Here is a 14,906-nt window from a genome sequence, read left to right as displayed (position 1 = left end):
CCGTCCGTCATGCTTGTACCTGATTTACAGGCGTCCACCAGGTCATCTTCTAGAACCACCAGCATGGACCGCGGGACGCTGCCCACCGACAGGCGCTGGACCTGAGGCAGGAAACGAGTCCTTACAAAACCTGCACCTCCAACCCAACACGGAACGTTCTAAACGTTCTAAATCCATATAAACCTGCTCCTGGATCTTGATCTCCTGATAGTCCCTGCAGGCGGCGGGGGAGGCGGAGTCAGCGGACAGGCAGGTGAACTTGTAGGAGGAGCATCCCTCCTCGCTGGGGCAGCGCGTGGGCGGGGCAAAGGCGTAGTGCTGCTGGAAGTCGGCCGGAACCGAGAACACCAGGCGGCACCGGGCGCACATGTAGTCCCGCTCGTACTCCAGAACCTTCCGAACGCTGGTGCGGATCACTGTGCCCGTCACCGACAGGAAGTGGCCCACGTCATGTGACCTGGGGATGTGATCTCGCGTCAGCTCAGGACAAACAGGCAAACCTGGTGGGGAAAGTAGTAAACATTAATTAACACGTTAATACAGACATTACATATTCACATTAGCGGACTTAAAATGTTCCTTTATAAACGTGTCCAGATGTTCAGGTGGACCTTCTCACAGGGATGGAGGAACCTCCTCGGATCGGGTTCTCCAGCAGGTGGCGCTGTTTAGCTGGATTCGACTGGATTGCTCGGCGTTGCGTATTCGTGGAGGCGGGGTCACGTGGCGCGTTGCATCATGCAGCGCCGCAGCTTTCATGCCGCCGGCTTATTATTGGACTTGAGCTCCAGATGAAGCTGGAGCTGCTGCTCCCAGGGACGCTTCATGTGGGGACAATTAAAAGGTGACACGACTATTCTGGTGTCCCCATCAGCAACCGCGCAACATCATGCAATTCTCCAGACTACGGAACAATGAGGAGTTCCATCAAAGTTCCGTACGGAACGCCGGCCAAACCCCCACAAGAGCTCATCACCAGACTCCAGCGGCCACCAGCCACACAGAAGCAAACCACCGTCCCCCATGTCCCCAACGTCCCCGCCTGCTGAACCTGCAGATCAGGAGCCCAGAATTCCGCACCGAAGCGGAGAGAAAGGGACCAAACGTGCAGAATTAGAAATTCCTACACGGATACAGCGTACAGATTATGGAACGTTAGCACATCATGTTCCTTTATAAGCGTGTTATAAACGAACCCTCGTTTTACACACACGCCGCACCAGGAAAGCCCTCACATGCACGATTCAACATCCCACCATCCGGAAAAAGGCACCGAAGCGTCCAGTTACGTCCTGTTCATTGTACAGAAATGTTCTACTTTTCTCCTATAGAGATAACCTGTGCAGTATTTAGGTTTTAGTTGGCAGAGTTTAGTTTAGCGTGTAGGTACAGTGCAGGTCAAAAGGTCCCATGGTCCCAACCCCGTTAATAAAGCAAGAAATGCCACTAATTATCCCTGATAGAGAACGCCTGGGACGACCTCTTGAAGCTCATCGAGAGAATGCCAAGAGTGTGTAAAGCAGTAACCAGAGCAAAGAAACTAGAATATAAAACATGTTTTCACTTATTTCACCTTTTTTTGTTAAGTACATAACTCCACATGTGTTCATTCATAGTTTTGATGCCTTCAGTGAGAATCTACGAACGTAAATGGTCATGAAGATAAAGAAAACACATTGGATGAGAAGGTGTCCAGACTTTTGGCCTGTAGTGTACTATATATATTTTTTTATTTTATGATTGTACTATTGGGGGTCTGTGTGAAACATTATTTCAGTACACGGTATACTGTGCATACTGTAGTACTGACTATAAGCCGGTCTTGAACCCTGAACGTTGCATGTAACGTTGTTTAAACGTTCCGTGTACGTTGCTGAAAGGATCCAGAGTAAAATCCGCTTCACCTGAGATGCGGGCGTGTAGGTTCCTCCCGGCGACCTCGGACCCCGGCAGCGACGCGGACCGGCCGACGGTCTCGGCGGCGCGGCGCAGGGCGCGGTCGAAGACGGGCAGGACGCGGGCGGGGAAGGCGGTGAAGACCTCGCCCACCTCCATGCTGGCCTCGAACAGGCTCATGGCGTTGACAAGCAGCGGGCGGTGGCGGCCGGCGGCGGCGCCCTCCTCCCGCAGGAGGCGCAGCACGTCCCCGCGGTGGTGCTCCAGCACGTAGGCCTCGAACACCCGGGCCGCCAGGCCCTCCTGCTCCGGGCTGAGCGGCTCGGCGTCCATCTTCCTGCCGGGGAACGACATGCTCCGCCCATTTTCGGATTTCGCGCCGGACCGCACCACTTGGCGACGGAGGGGTGTCCGGGGTCCTCAGCGGTGGCGGCGTCGTCCCCGCGGGTTCAACAAAACGGCGATTAGACGCGCACATCGTACAGCAATAACAGTGAAGACGTCTTAACACGTCTTAACAGCAGCGTAACGCGGGACGCACACAGACGCATAAAAAAGAGCGCTCACTTCCGCCATCCGACCCCACACGTGGTCCGCGTCACTGTGGGCGTGGTCTCCAGTATTGTACGTATAAAATAGAAACCCGTTGAAACAATGTTGATGAAATATTGATAACTTCATAAAAAGCGACAGATAATAAGACTTATAACATAATTAACATCATATATAACATAATATAACAGAATAAGGTAGTAGCCTAGTGGGTAATACACTCATCTATGAACCAGAAGACCCAGGTTCAAACCCCCACTTACTACCATCGACACTTAACCCTGAGTGTCTCCAGGGGGGGACTGTCCCTGTAACTACTGACTGTAACCCTGAGTGTCTCCAGGGGGGGACTGTCCCTGTAACTACTCACTGTAACCCTGAGTGTCTCCAGGGGAGGACTGTCCCTGTAACTACCGACTGTAACCCTGAGTGTCTCCAGGGGGGGACTGTCCCTGTAACTACCGACTGTAACCCTGAGTGTCTCCAGGGGGGGGACTGTCCCTGTAACTACTGACTGTAACCCTGAGTGTCTCCAGGGGAGGACTGTGAAGAGTGAAGAGTTCATAATCACGACAGACACGCACACACAGAGCAAATAATTATTTTATTTCTGAGCATACACCATAATAATAGAAATATAAAATATGCATTTCATCTTTAAAATCGGTGAGACATCTTTTTATCGGTGCTGAGATGAACATACAAACGTCTGTAATTTAATTTCTACCAAAAATCTGTTATGTAGTCGTTACAAATCTGATTTACACTGCTGTTCTAAAATAAGGTGAGGAGGAGGAGGAGGAGGAACTTGACTCAGTACGAGAATGGATCAGCAGCATCTTCATCACTGTACACACAGAACCCATCCAGGGCAGGAGGAGAGAGGTGAAAGGTCACGATGGCGGGCGATGCTCGGTGGACATGCTCTGGGGCGCAGGCGTCAGAAAGTGAAGTACTGGGCGAACCACTCCTGCCGCTGCGGGTCGGGCGACGCTACGGGCGACTCTGGCTCAGGAGGGCTGGAGCGGGAACACATCATCACCATGAGGATGGACTTTCAATCAAACACACTCAGAAGCAGGAGGTGTGTGTGAGTGTGTGTGTGTGTGTGTGTGTGTGTGTTACTGTAATTGTAACTGTGACTTAAATCAAGATTACTCGACAAGAAAAATGACATGAGGAAATTAAGTGATGCTTAAAACTTCTGTTTGAGATTATATCTCATTAAGATTAGTTTTCTTACCCCGTTGGCAGATAATTTTGCTTGTTTTAAACAAACAATCACTTAATTTTGAGATGTTTTATCAGAAAATTAGACATAATTTCTTATGCTATTTCATGTGTCTAGTAAATGTATCTTGATTTAAGATTTTTTAGAGATTTGGACTGAAATCAGGACAAAACTACTAAGTTAGAAAAGCATTTTTTGCAGTGTGTGTGTGTGTGTCAGTGTGAGAGTTTGTGAGTGTGTGCGTCTGCGAGTGTGTGCATCTGCAGTGTAGTGTAGAGAACAATTTCTGACATTCAAACAAATCCTGTTAAATTTTCTGATTTGTATTGTTCTTTATTTTTTTATAAATTATTTATCGTTCTGGCAGCTCAGGTGGCACTTTATTTAAAAAAAAAAGTCTATATTTGGCAGATGTAAAGCATGCATGTGTATGTTTTTTGTGTTAGCCCATTTTTATTTTATTTTATTATAACAGCTCAAGGAGCATGAATAAAGGGTTGGAAATGAATGCTTTTCTTGTTTGTTTTTTATCCAATTCTATGATTAATCAAAAAAGAACCAACAGATTAATCGATTATTAAAATAATCGTAAGTTGCAGCCCTACTCACTACCATCGTGTCCCTGAGCAGGACACTTAACCCTGAGTGTCCTCAGGGGGGGGGGCTGTCCCTGTAACTACTGGTTGTAAGTCGCTCTGGATAAGGGCGTCTGGTAAATGCTGGAAATGTACATTTTGTACTTGATACGTGATGTTAGAGATGATATAAGAGGACGCCTGAGCGAGCAGGGGGTGGAGCGTATCGCGAGTGGGCAGGGTTTAGGTTGCCAATGATGTGAAGAATGTTTAAGCAGAGGCTCCAAAACCAGGATGCTGTAAAATCCCATATATGGCAATATATCATGACTATATACTAATATATATCATCACCATGGCAAATTTGAAATGAATGTTTTTTTCGGTCCGGTATCTAAATTAGAATGTATAAATAGCTACAGTAGTCAATTAATGTGGAAATAATTAAGAATCAAACCAAACTGATTAGGGAAATTGAATCATTGGATGCATGGATGATTGCTAGATTAATCTAAAAATTTGGAACAGCCCTAGTGTGTGTGTGTGTGTGTGTGTGTGTGAGTGTGTGTGTGTGTGCACGTGTTAATCACCTTGACAGGTTCTGTGATTGACAGGCGGTGTGTGTGAGGGAGACACCCACAACACACACACAAAGCACAGCACCCAACTCATACACTCAACACACCACGCACACATACACATGCAACAACGCACGTGCGCACACACACACACACACACACACACACACACACACACACACACGTCGACAGCAGCAAAAAAGCAGAAGACAGCAAATCACATCAACACATGCAGAGAAAAAAACAAACATACAGTGAGATCCCAACACACACACACACACACACACACACACACACACACAGCAGCCTGGAGTCCCGTGTGGGCGGGGCTCAGATGCGCGTCTGAGATGAAGCATCATGCTGCAGCGGCGCCACCATTTTATTACTCGTATAACAGATCAAAACCACCGGACATCAGACTTACAGACGGGATCTATAACTTCCAGCACACAAAACACGAGTAGCAACATCGCCGTTACCATGACGACGGGACAGGACGTGGGGGGGAGGGGGGGGGGGGGTCACATGCTCCCATTTGCATTCCAAGGCCATTTCCCAAAAGAAAAAATGAAGAGCCTCATGAGTGGAACTTACTGATGTGGTTCTAAGCTCTGCGGAGGGCGTCGCCCATCACATCGTTTTACCTGAGGCTGAATAAAAACCGCGGCGGCTGGTGGGCGGGGCCGAGGTGCGTCTCACCTCATGAATTTCTTGGGCTCGGCGGGGGGGGTCGGCGGGGGCAGAGGTTTGCCGGGGTGCAGCTCGAGCTGGTGGACGGGGGAGTTGGGGATGGGTTCGAGGCGTTTGGGCTGGGGAGCCCCGCCCCCTCCGCCCGTCCCCGTCGCCTCCAGAGCCTGCAGGCTGGGCGAGCTGCTGAAGCGGGTCACACATTTCTCACTCTTTCTCTTCTGCTACAGGACGAGGACAGAGAGAAGACAGTGGGAATTTATCCCGCCTCCCGCTCAGCTGACATTACTGGAGTCGTTTGAAGGTCAAAGGTCAAGCTGGCAACACTCAGTCGTTCATAGATAACCAGATCAAAATGAGTCGATAAAACGGGAAGGAAGAAGCTAAAAAGTTTTCTGATACAATGGCTTGGAAAGCAAAGAAGAATAATTGGATGTCTAGACAGGATTGTAGGTCACACACACACACACACACACACACTTACACGATTAGTACGCAACACACATTAGTAACACTAAAGCAAAATTTGGAAGTTATAATCTCGGGTGGGTGGGTGGAGTTTAACACACGGACCATGCAGAGTGACCCATCTGGAGTGGACAGGGACGCTGCGCTCCATAGTCCATCACGCGGTCGCCACGGCGCCATGAACACGACAACGCACAGCGCACAGACGGGTGACAAACGACTGGAAAAGGGGAGAACTCATCTGCTGAGGGCGTGACCACGCCCCCATCTACAGTACGAGCATCACTGATTGGTACAGTATGAAACGATCGAGTAACCTGAGTAACCTCAACCAGATCTTCAGAAGGGAAGAAGAGAATCTCAAGAACCTGGAACATGGAGCCTTGGAGCTGCTCGCTAGGCGTGTGCAAAAAAATCGATCAATTCACATAAAATATTCCAAAATCCAGTCAAACATCCCCAAAAATCGCTAGGTGGCGTGGAACAAGATCATTTCTGAGCTGAAATCTGCATGTCTGGTTTGATGACGTTGACCATGGTTGTGATGCGTACTATGAGCGTTGCCAGATTGGGCTTTGTTGCCTAGTTACGGCAGATTGACTTTTTTTTTGCAGTTACCAGTCATATCTGGCAACACTACCTGTGTTACTGTGTGTGTGCGTGCGTGCGTGCGTGCGTGTGTGTGTCATTTGTCCAGAATGAGGAAGTAGGGTGCGCGGGAGCCGTCAATCATGCCTGCAGGCTCCTCCCCTTCTAAAACTTTACTATCAAATTTCATCTGCTGACGGTTCTGAGTGGGTAGTTAGTTCCAGCTAGCAAGCAGACACTTCCTGTTTCTGGGAAAAGGCTTATTCAGAACTGAATTAGAACCGTGCGCGCTGCTGTTCTTTGTCACCCGTCCGTAACGTTTTATTTCCAGCAGTGCTGTGGTGCAGTGTTGTGATGTTCATGGCGCCACTGTCAAGCAGGTGACAAGTGACAGGACCGGACCTCAGTGTCTGGCACGAATCCGCTCGCAACCTGCTAGCTTGACCCATGCTGTGTGTGTGTTAGTGTGTGTGTGAGGGAGTGTGTGTGTGTGTGTGTGTGTGTGTGCATCCTACCTTGATGAGTGGGTTAATTACTCCGACGTTGGGACTGGCGTTGAACACTTTGTTGAAGTTGGTCTCGCGGTTCACCAGCTCCAGCTGATAGAACTTTTTGTCATCCTGTCCAGAGAGGAGGAGAGACGGCGGTTACACTCGCACGCCTCGTTCATCAACTGAAAACGCGAGAGGCTCCGCCCCCACACACTTCCCTGCAGCCTCTGGGCCGTAACGGTAATGGAATTCATCAGCAGTTCATCACAAACCTCACCAGCATGGAGGTCGGCTGCTTTTGCCTTAAACTCGGAGGCTCTGAGTTACAGTTGTTTTCCTCGATGAATTTTATGGCAAGATATCATACCAATAAACCTTTATGACGTGACTGAAAGGAGATGATAATGATAACAAAATATATCATGCTGGTTTACAAGATAAGAAAGATCCTAAATGTGATGAAAACGAGAAGATGAAATCAGTACTTGTACTATATTGACTGGGTTGAACATAATTGCATTACTTAAAATACCATTTTCCTTCATTAAAACTAGACTAAAATATTTATGGATAATTCGGACTAAAATAAGACTAAAACGCTCAGACTTTTAGTCGACTGAAACTGGACTAAAACGAGTCTGGACGTGACCGAGACTAAAATGACAGATGGCCCTAAATACTAGGCTGCCAAATACAGCGACACTCTGAGAAGGATCCCAAATGGAGCTGGTGAGAGTACTGGGGCGGGGCATTAGAACCCACACTTTGTCACCTGAGCTACTGATGATTCCGCACCGGGGTAGAACACGGTCCGAGCCAACCAGAGGCCAGCTCTGGTGTTGCGTCTGAAACTCACCACCAGCTTTTTGACGAGTGACTCCCTCTCGGTCACCATGTCCTTCAGCTCGGCGATCACCTGCAGGTCCTCCGGACGACTCTCCCTGTTACGGAACTTGTCCTCGGTGGCCTCCAGTCTGAAAGCGAATTGGAAGGTCAGAGTAACGTTCCCCGGGCATCTCTGCAGGTTACAACCCCCTTCAGATGACTACAAAAGAGGAACATGCATCTGTTTATCAGGATTCCACATTGTCTCTGATCAGTGAAACCAACACAGCTTTAGCACCCCTGCTGGCTGGTTGCAGTACAGTTATTAGCCCTGTTTTTTATGGGCCAAACAGCGGATTTTGAAGTTATTTTTTGCTTTAGTTGTTACTTGATTCTGTTGTATGAAGCTGAGAAGATCATCGGGGTCTCTCTTACCCCCACAATGGACATTTACCACACACACTGCATCCAGAAAGCCACCAGCATTGTGAAGGAGATTCAAATCGACCCAGGCGGTAAGAACAAATTATGCAAATGTATGATTTATGATTTCTTTCTGGTTCTGTTGTACTATGAGAATTGAAATATGAGATTTGCCTTATTGTTCAGAGCATGTACATGTGTCCACTGACTCTTCTGAAATTGATGAGGACGCAGACTACAAGATCAGCCACCTTCCACATTACATTTACAGCATTTACCAGACGCCCTTTTCCAGAGCGACTTACAATCAGTAGTTACAGGGACAGTCCCCCCCTGGAGACACTCAGGGTTAAGTGTCTTGCTCAGGGACACGATGGTAGTAAGTGGGGTTTGAACCTGGGTCTTCTGGTTCATAGGCGAGTGTGTTACCCACTAGGCTACTACCCCCCTTTCCACATCAAGTGCATATTCACATATTTTTTATATTAATCTTGTTTCCAACACTCTTTCTCACAGCGTCTTCTCATATCCCCTGTAGTTGCTGCATCTCTTTACATGTTTAAAGCCAGTTCACTTCTGCACTTACGTGACATCCACTCACTTTCCTACATTATATTAAACAGTCTGGTTAAAAGCATCTCCATGCTTCCACATCTTTCTATTTTCCTTCTTCCTTATAAATGTCCCAACCTCCTCTTTGCTAATGCTCTGCACCTCCTGGTTCATAATTTTCTCTGCTGTTTTATTTGATGTTACTCTTGTTATTATCGGACTCGCTGTGTCCCAGTTTGTCGATGTCACATGAGAATGAAGCTCAACCTGAACTTGAACTTGGTGGCAACTTGGTTGGAGAAGACTGGCCGGAACGTTCTCCTTCCATCAGTAATAATGATGCAGGTTCTACACCGGACAGACTATGCAGCTGAAGGAGGAACCTGCAGCGGAACCCACTGCTCCAAATTGGTTGGTTTTGCTGAATCAAAGGGATGTAGATGTAAAGCGGAGATGCTGAGAGAGAGAGAGAGTGTGTGTGTGTGTGTGTGTGTGATGAAGCTTTGAAGGCTTCTCCTGCCTTTTCTGAATCACTGTCTGGTAAACTCTGTGATCTTCACCAGAGATGTCTGGATGCGGAGATCATTAGTCAGTGTAGGGCATCACGCTACGACCGGAGTCAAGCTGGATCTGAAAGTCGATGTGGAGGCAGCAGTACTCAGTACTTCTAACGGCACAACATGTACAGTTCTTCACGTCCACATGGACTGTGTTCCGTCCTGGTGTTTTGGGTGTGTTTCTGTTGTGTGTTTTGTGTTGTGTTGCAGGTGCCTGGTGACCACCTGTACCTGCTGTGGGACAGACTGAATAAAAGGAGCCTCAGTCTCCTTTTTCGGGGCTGCGCTTGCTGTTCCATCCACCCTTCCCGCCTTCCTACCATTTCCCTTTGACATCACTTCCGGTTTCCCAGGCGCTTCGGCCTGCTTCGGTGTCTGTTTTTCTCTGCTTTGTTTGCCGTTATTCGTTGTAATTCGTTTCGTATGTATTTCATCTTTATTTATATATTTAGTTGTTAATAAAATACTTGTTAAAATGATCCGTTTCGTCTTAGTAGGTTTGTGTCCTTTCTTTTGTTATGGGCCGGAGCCGCTAGACCGGCTCATAACAGACTGGTCCTACAACACACCAGGGGGCGCCACTGAGCCGCGTTCCTGAATCGACCCAGACAAAAGAAACCAGAGGATTTCAGCTCTTATCAGCGCCAAGTCCCACGTTTATCTCACACGCCTGTCTGTCTGTGGTGGAACGACGCCGGTGTGACTCGTCGCCCAGGCCAGGAGAAGCTGGGATAGAGGGTGATGAAGATCTGGAGAAGATCAGCAGATCTCAGCAGAACCAGCTTCCGATCTGAGAAATTGATGAGAATCTGTGTGTGTGTGTGTGTGTGTGTGTGTGTTTTATGGTTTGTGGAACTTTCCTCAGACATGATCGATGAAATCCTGCTTAAATGATCAATTATACATGAGCAGGTCCAGGCGCTGCTGTTACCCACATGTTGCTTGGCAACGGCAGCCTGCTGATATGGAAAATTCCGCTGGATGAGAACTATGAAACGATTACGATGTGAAATTTGACATTTTAGGGTGTTACAGTCACATGACCAGATTTCTGCTCAGCAACAAACACGGCAGGACGGAGAAGACAGTGGAATCCAGGCTAGAGGGCGGTGCAGAACGTTGGAACCACGGCAGATAAAGTAAAGGAGGTCACCGTGCAGAGTGGAGGCGTGTCTACCTACACACACACACACCAGGTGGCTACATGTGAACCATTACGTACCTTGGGTTGTGTGTGTGTGTGTGTGTGGACTCACAGTATCTGCAGGGCGGAGATCTTGTCCTTCAGCAGCTCCTGCGCCTTGTTGAAGTCAGACAGCATGTTCTGTGTGTCGCGCTGGTGCAGCGTCGTCAGCTCGGTCAGCTCGCGCTCATGTTTCTTCACCAGCTCCTGTTCATGAGCCCTGACACACACACACACACACACACACACACAGAGGGGTAATGTATTAGAATTCTGCGCAGGGTGTGGTGGGTGGAGGGATCCGTCTGCTGCTCCCTGGAGGGCGACATGGTCCTGATTTTTATTCCTGTGATATTTTTATCTCACTACGGTTACATAAGAGTCAGTGAAACATGCACACACACACACACACACACACACACACACAAACACGCACAACCCGCACACACAGTACAGGCCAAACCTTCTCATCCAACGTGTTTTCTTTATCTTCATGACCATTTACGTTGGTAGATTCTCACTGAAGGCATCAAAACTGAACCCAATCCAGATGGTTTGGGGTGAGCTGGACCAACAAGTGCTAAACACCTCTGGGAACTCCTTCAAGACTGTTGGAGAAGCATTTCAGGTGACGACCTCTTGAAGCTCATGGAGAGAATGCCAAGAGTGTGTAAAGCAGTAATCAGAGCAAAGAAACTAGAATATAAAACATGTTTTCACTTATTTCACCTTTTTTTGTTAAGTACGTAACTCCACATGTTCATTCATAGTTTTGACGCCTTCAGTGAGAATCTACCAACGTAAATGGTCATGAAAATAAAGAAAACACGTTGGATGAGAAGGTGTCCAAACTTTTGGCCTGTACTGTATACACACACACAAACACACACTACCCACACATATACACACACAACGTTCTGTTACACACGTCACGCTGAGAAACCGAGCGTAAATCAGTCTGAATCAGAGAACCCAGCATTAAAACAGAGCGAGTGGGTGTGGTCGTGTGTCATGTGACACCACAGACTGTTTATTTCACCACAATCACAATTTCTTCACACACAGACACGCGCACACACCACCCTGCAACTGCTAAAAAATAAATGGACTGAGATACTGCAGCAGCAGGAGAGGAGGATGAAGGTCAGCAGGACGGAAAACACACACACACACACACACACACACACACCTGATCTGCTGGTTGGCTTCACTGCGGATCTTCAGAACCTCTTTCCCTTTGAGCTCCAGCTCCTTGGTCAGAGTGCTGATGTTCTGGTTCAGGGTGTGGATCTCGTGGTCCAGGTCGGCGATGTGCTTCTTCCTGTGAGAGACTTCATCCTGGAGGTCCGAGATGCGAGCCAGGAGCTCACGCTCCTGACACACACACACACACACACACACACGTCTATTAGTGTCACCAGCTGACCTCAGATCAGTTTTTACCAGGCTGGTCCTCTAAGACCAGGTTTATTCTAGAACAGTTCCAGTGAACGTTCCACCGATCTACAGATCCATGCTGTAGTGTGTGTGTGTGTGTGTGTGTGTGTGTGTGTGAGAGTGGATGTGTGTTGCTGTGCAGAATTTCAGCATATCGAGGTCAAGCTGCTCTTCTGGAAGCAGAGGAAGCTGCAGAGAACCAGGACCGGCCTGATATCTTCATACAAACGATGCCATTAATGAGAGATTATAGGAGGAGGCCCCAGGGACCAGATGTGAAGGAGCGGTCGAACATCTGGATGGTTGGTGGCACGTGTGACCCCGCGGGCGGGGCACTAATTATTGAGAGCTCCACACGTGGAACCAGGAGCACAGAACCAGGCAAAAGAAACAGACTTTCAACAGATCTCATTCTAGAGTAGAGTAGTAGGGTCCGGAGTGTAAAAATTCTGGAGGAAGATGGTGCTGGATACAGAAGAAGCCAATGTGTGCCTGACCCCCCCACACCTCCCTGGTCTCCAAAACATCCCTGGCACATGGAGTCATGTTCTCCACTAGACCTCTGAATGGATCTGCTGAGGTCCTGCCAGGTCCATGGAACCTCCAGATTGTTCCACAACATTCCACAAATCCTCCATTGGACAGAGATCTGGAGAACCTGGAGGCTCCTGTCTTGCTGAGCGAGGATCTAGGAGACATCTGCAGGACCAGGTCTAAACCTGAACACACACTGAAACTGCAGCACCTACAGTCATGCTGACATGTGGAACAGTCAGTCTATCAACTTGTGAGAATGTGTGTGTGTGTGTGTGTGTGTGTGTATCTGCTGCCAGATCTCCTCTGATTGGTCGCTGTAAACGCCCTGCAGGATTATGGACTGTGGGGTTTTAGTACATGTTCTCCGTGGTGGAACCCAGAGGGTTTCTTCACCTTTATCCGGTTCTGCTCCACCATGTTCTCCAGCTCCAGTTTGGCCAGCGCCGCCTCCTGCTGGTGGGCTTGGCGCAGGTGCTCGATGGCCGAGGCGTGGAGGTGGTTCAGCTCAGAACGTAGGGACGCTGGGACAGGGAGGAACAGGTAAAGATGGAGACACACACACTCACACACACACACACACACACTCACCCAGCATGGCCTTCCCCTCATCCTCCAGCTCGAAGCGAAGCGTCTGCAGCTCCTGCTCGGACTGCTGTTTGAGGGTCTCTATGTTCTGCCGGTGGGCGTCTCTCAGAGACTGGAGCTCCAGGTGGTGGTGGTGCCTGAGACGTTCCGCCAGGTCCTGTTCTCGATCACACACACACACACACACACACACACCGGGTCAGAGACGGCGATTCGGCAGAACCTGAACACGCCCTGTCGTCATTTACCCGGACCGGCTCGCTGGAGGTTCCACGTTCCTTTCTGAATGTTGCAGAACCTCCCGTGAGACATGGTTTCTGGTGCCTCGTGTGATGTTACGGACCCGCCTCGTTTAGCTACCCCGGCCTGCCGGGTTCCGTTAATTGAACAGAATTTGTAGTTCCGATCTTCTCATTAGTACAATACGCCCCAGTCGCACGTGCTCGCTGGTTCGTTTAGCCGAGGAACCTTTGACGGGATAATGAGGATTTAACGGAGCAGGACACTTTGTAGGGACGACATGCAGAACTCGCTGTTCTGGTGCTGCGTTCTTGATCACTCACTGTGGAACCCCAGAAGAATAAATAAAAGAATAATACCCAGACACAGCAGGACATTTACATTTACAGCATTTACCAGACGCCCCCTTATCCAGAGCGACTTACAGTCAGTAGTTACAGGGACAGTCCCCCCCTGGAGACACTCAGGGTTAAGTGTCCTGCTCAGGGACACGATGGTAGTAAGTGGGGTTTGAACCTGGGTCTTCTGGTTCACAGGCGAGTGTGTTACCCCACTAGGCTACTAACACCCCATCACTCAGCAGGGACAGAGGACAGGAGACAGCGGTGTTGAAGATACCAGACACAGGACAACTCACCAGACACTGGAAAGAGTGTCCAGCAGTCACTGTTGTCTTGGCTGTAAATATGTGGAACGTTCTGGTATAAACGGAACGTCTCCGGTTCCGGCCTGCGCTTTTTGACCGTGTCAGGTGGGCTCGGCCAGTCACCTTGATGTCTTTCCGCCGCGCCTCCTCCAGACTCTGCAGCGCGCAGCAGTGCGCATCCTGGAGCTCCGCCTCCCTGCGCTGGTGCTCCGCCTCCAGCTCCTCCAGCTGCGCGTTCAGGTGCGCCCTCTCCTGGTCGAACTGCGCCTGCAGCTGCTGCAGCGACGTCTGCGACTGCGAGAGCTGCATCTCCAGACTCTGCTTCAGGAGGGAGATCTGAGGAGAGCCTGGCGTCAGTGTCTGGGGTGTGTGTGTGTGTGTGTGTGTGTGTGTGTGCAGGTCTCACCTGGTCCAGAAGGTCCTCCACCTTCCTCTGGCAGCTCTCCCTGGCCTGTCCCAGCTCCTGCTCTTTACTCTGCGCCAGGTGAGCCAGCGCCGCCCGCTTCACCTCCTCATGCTCCTCCCTCAGCTCCTCCCGGAGCTTCTTACACTCCTGCCTGAGCACACACACACACACACACACACACACACACACACACACACACACACACACACACACACACACACACACACACACACACACACACACACACACACACACACACTAATGAAGTTAATGAGGCTCTCACGGCTGCTTGATGTTCTATGATCCATCTCTTCTCTCAGCGTAAAATCAGCAAAGGCAGGAGGGAGGAACGTTCCTCCTGTAAATAGTTCATATGTTAAGAAGCGTGGAGCTGCGGAACACACCAGAACATCACTAATGGACTCGTGCAGGAGGAACCGAGCGGGACG

The 14,906-nt window shown here is 49.3% G+C and overlaps 2 protein-coding genes across 7 annotated transcripts in view; both read right to left on the bottom strand.

Moving 5' to 3' along the window:
- Nucleotides 1-2,451, bottom strand: part of mcm9 (minichromosome maintenance 9 homologous recombination repair factor) — an 8,195-nt gene extending 5,744 nt beyond the window's left edge. The window contains exons 1-3 of one of the 4 annotated variants that reach the window (XM_028966533.1): nt 1,905-2,451; nt 184-500; nt 20-101 (exon numbers count right to left, since the gene is read on the bottom strand). In XM_028966533.1, coding sequence (XP_028822366.1) covers nt 20-101; nt 184-500; nt 1,905-2,250 — 745 coding nt within the window. In that variant the 5' untranslated portion in view covers nt 2,251-2,451. The remainder of the gene's footprint in view (nt 1-19; nt 102-183; nt 501-1,904) is intronic. The other 3 variants (XM_028966534.1, XM_028966532.1, XM_028966530.1) reach the window with 3 other exon arrangements.
- A 582-nt stretch (nt 2,452-3,033) lies between these two features.
- The window catches only part of LOC114775390 (protein FAM184A-like), a 19,051-nt gene continuing 7,178 nt past the window's right edge, over nt 3,034-14,906 (bottom strand). Inside the window, exons 7-16 of one of the 3 annotated variants that reach the window (XM_028966528.1) lie at nt 14,458-14,608; nt 14,175-14,387; nt 13,169-13,322; nt 12,974-13,101; nt 11,796-11,980; nt 10,680-10,826; nt 7,923-8,040; nt 7,091-7,195; nt 5,532-5,740; nt 3,034-3,467 (exon numbers count right to left, since the gene is read on the bottom strand). In XM_028966528.1, the coding sequence (XP_028822361.1) occupies nt 3,389-3,467; nt 5,532-5,740; nt 7,091-7,195; nt 7,923-8,040; nt 10,680-10,826; nt 11,796-11,980; nt 12,974-13,101; nt 13,169-13,322; nt 14,175-14,387; nt 14,458-14,608 (1,489 nt within the window). In that variant the 3' untranslated portion in view covers nt 3,034-3,388. Of the gene's footprint in view, nt 3,468-5,531; nt 5,744-7,090; nt 7,196-7,922; nt 8,041-10,679; nt 10,827-11,795; nt 11,981-12,973; nt 13,102-13,168; nt 13,323-14,174; nt 14,388-14,457; nt 14,609-14,906 lie in introns of all 3 variants that reach the window. The other 2 variants (XM_028966527.1, XM_028966529.1) reach the window with 2 other exon arrangements.

This window comes from Denticeps clupeoides, unplaced genomic scaffold, assembly GCF_900700375.1.
Source record: "Denticeps clupeoides unplaced genomic scaffold, fDenClu1.1, whole genome shotgun sequence".
NCBI classification, from domain to species: Eukaryota; Metazoa; Chordata; class Actinopteri; order Clupeiformes; family Denticipitidae; genus Denticeps; species Denticeps clupeoides.
The sequence above is the reverse complement of the archived record's forward strand: the minus strand, read 5'-3'. Positions and strand labels throughout refer to the sequence as shown.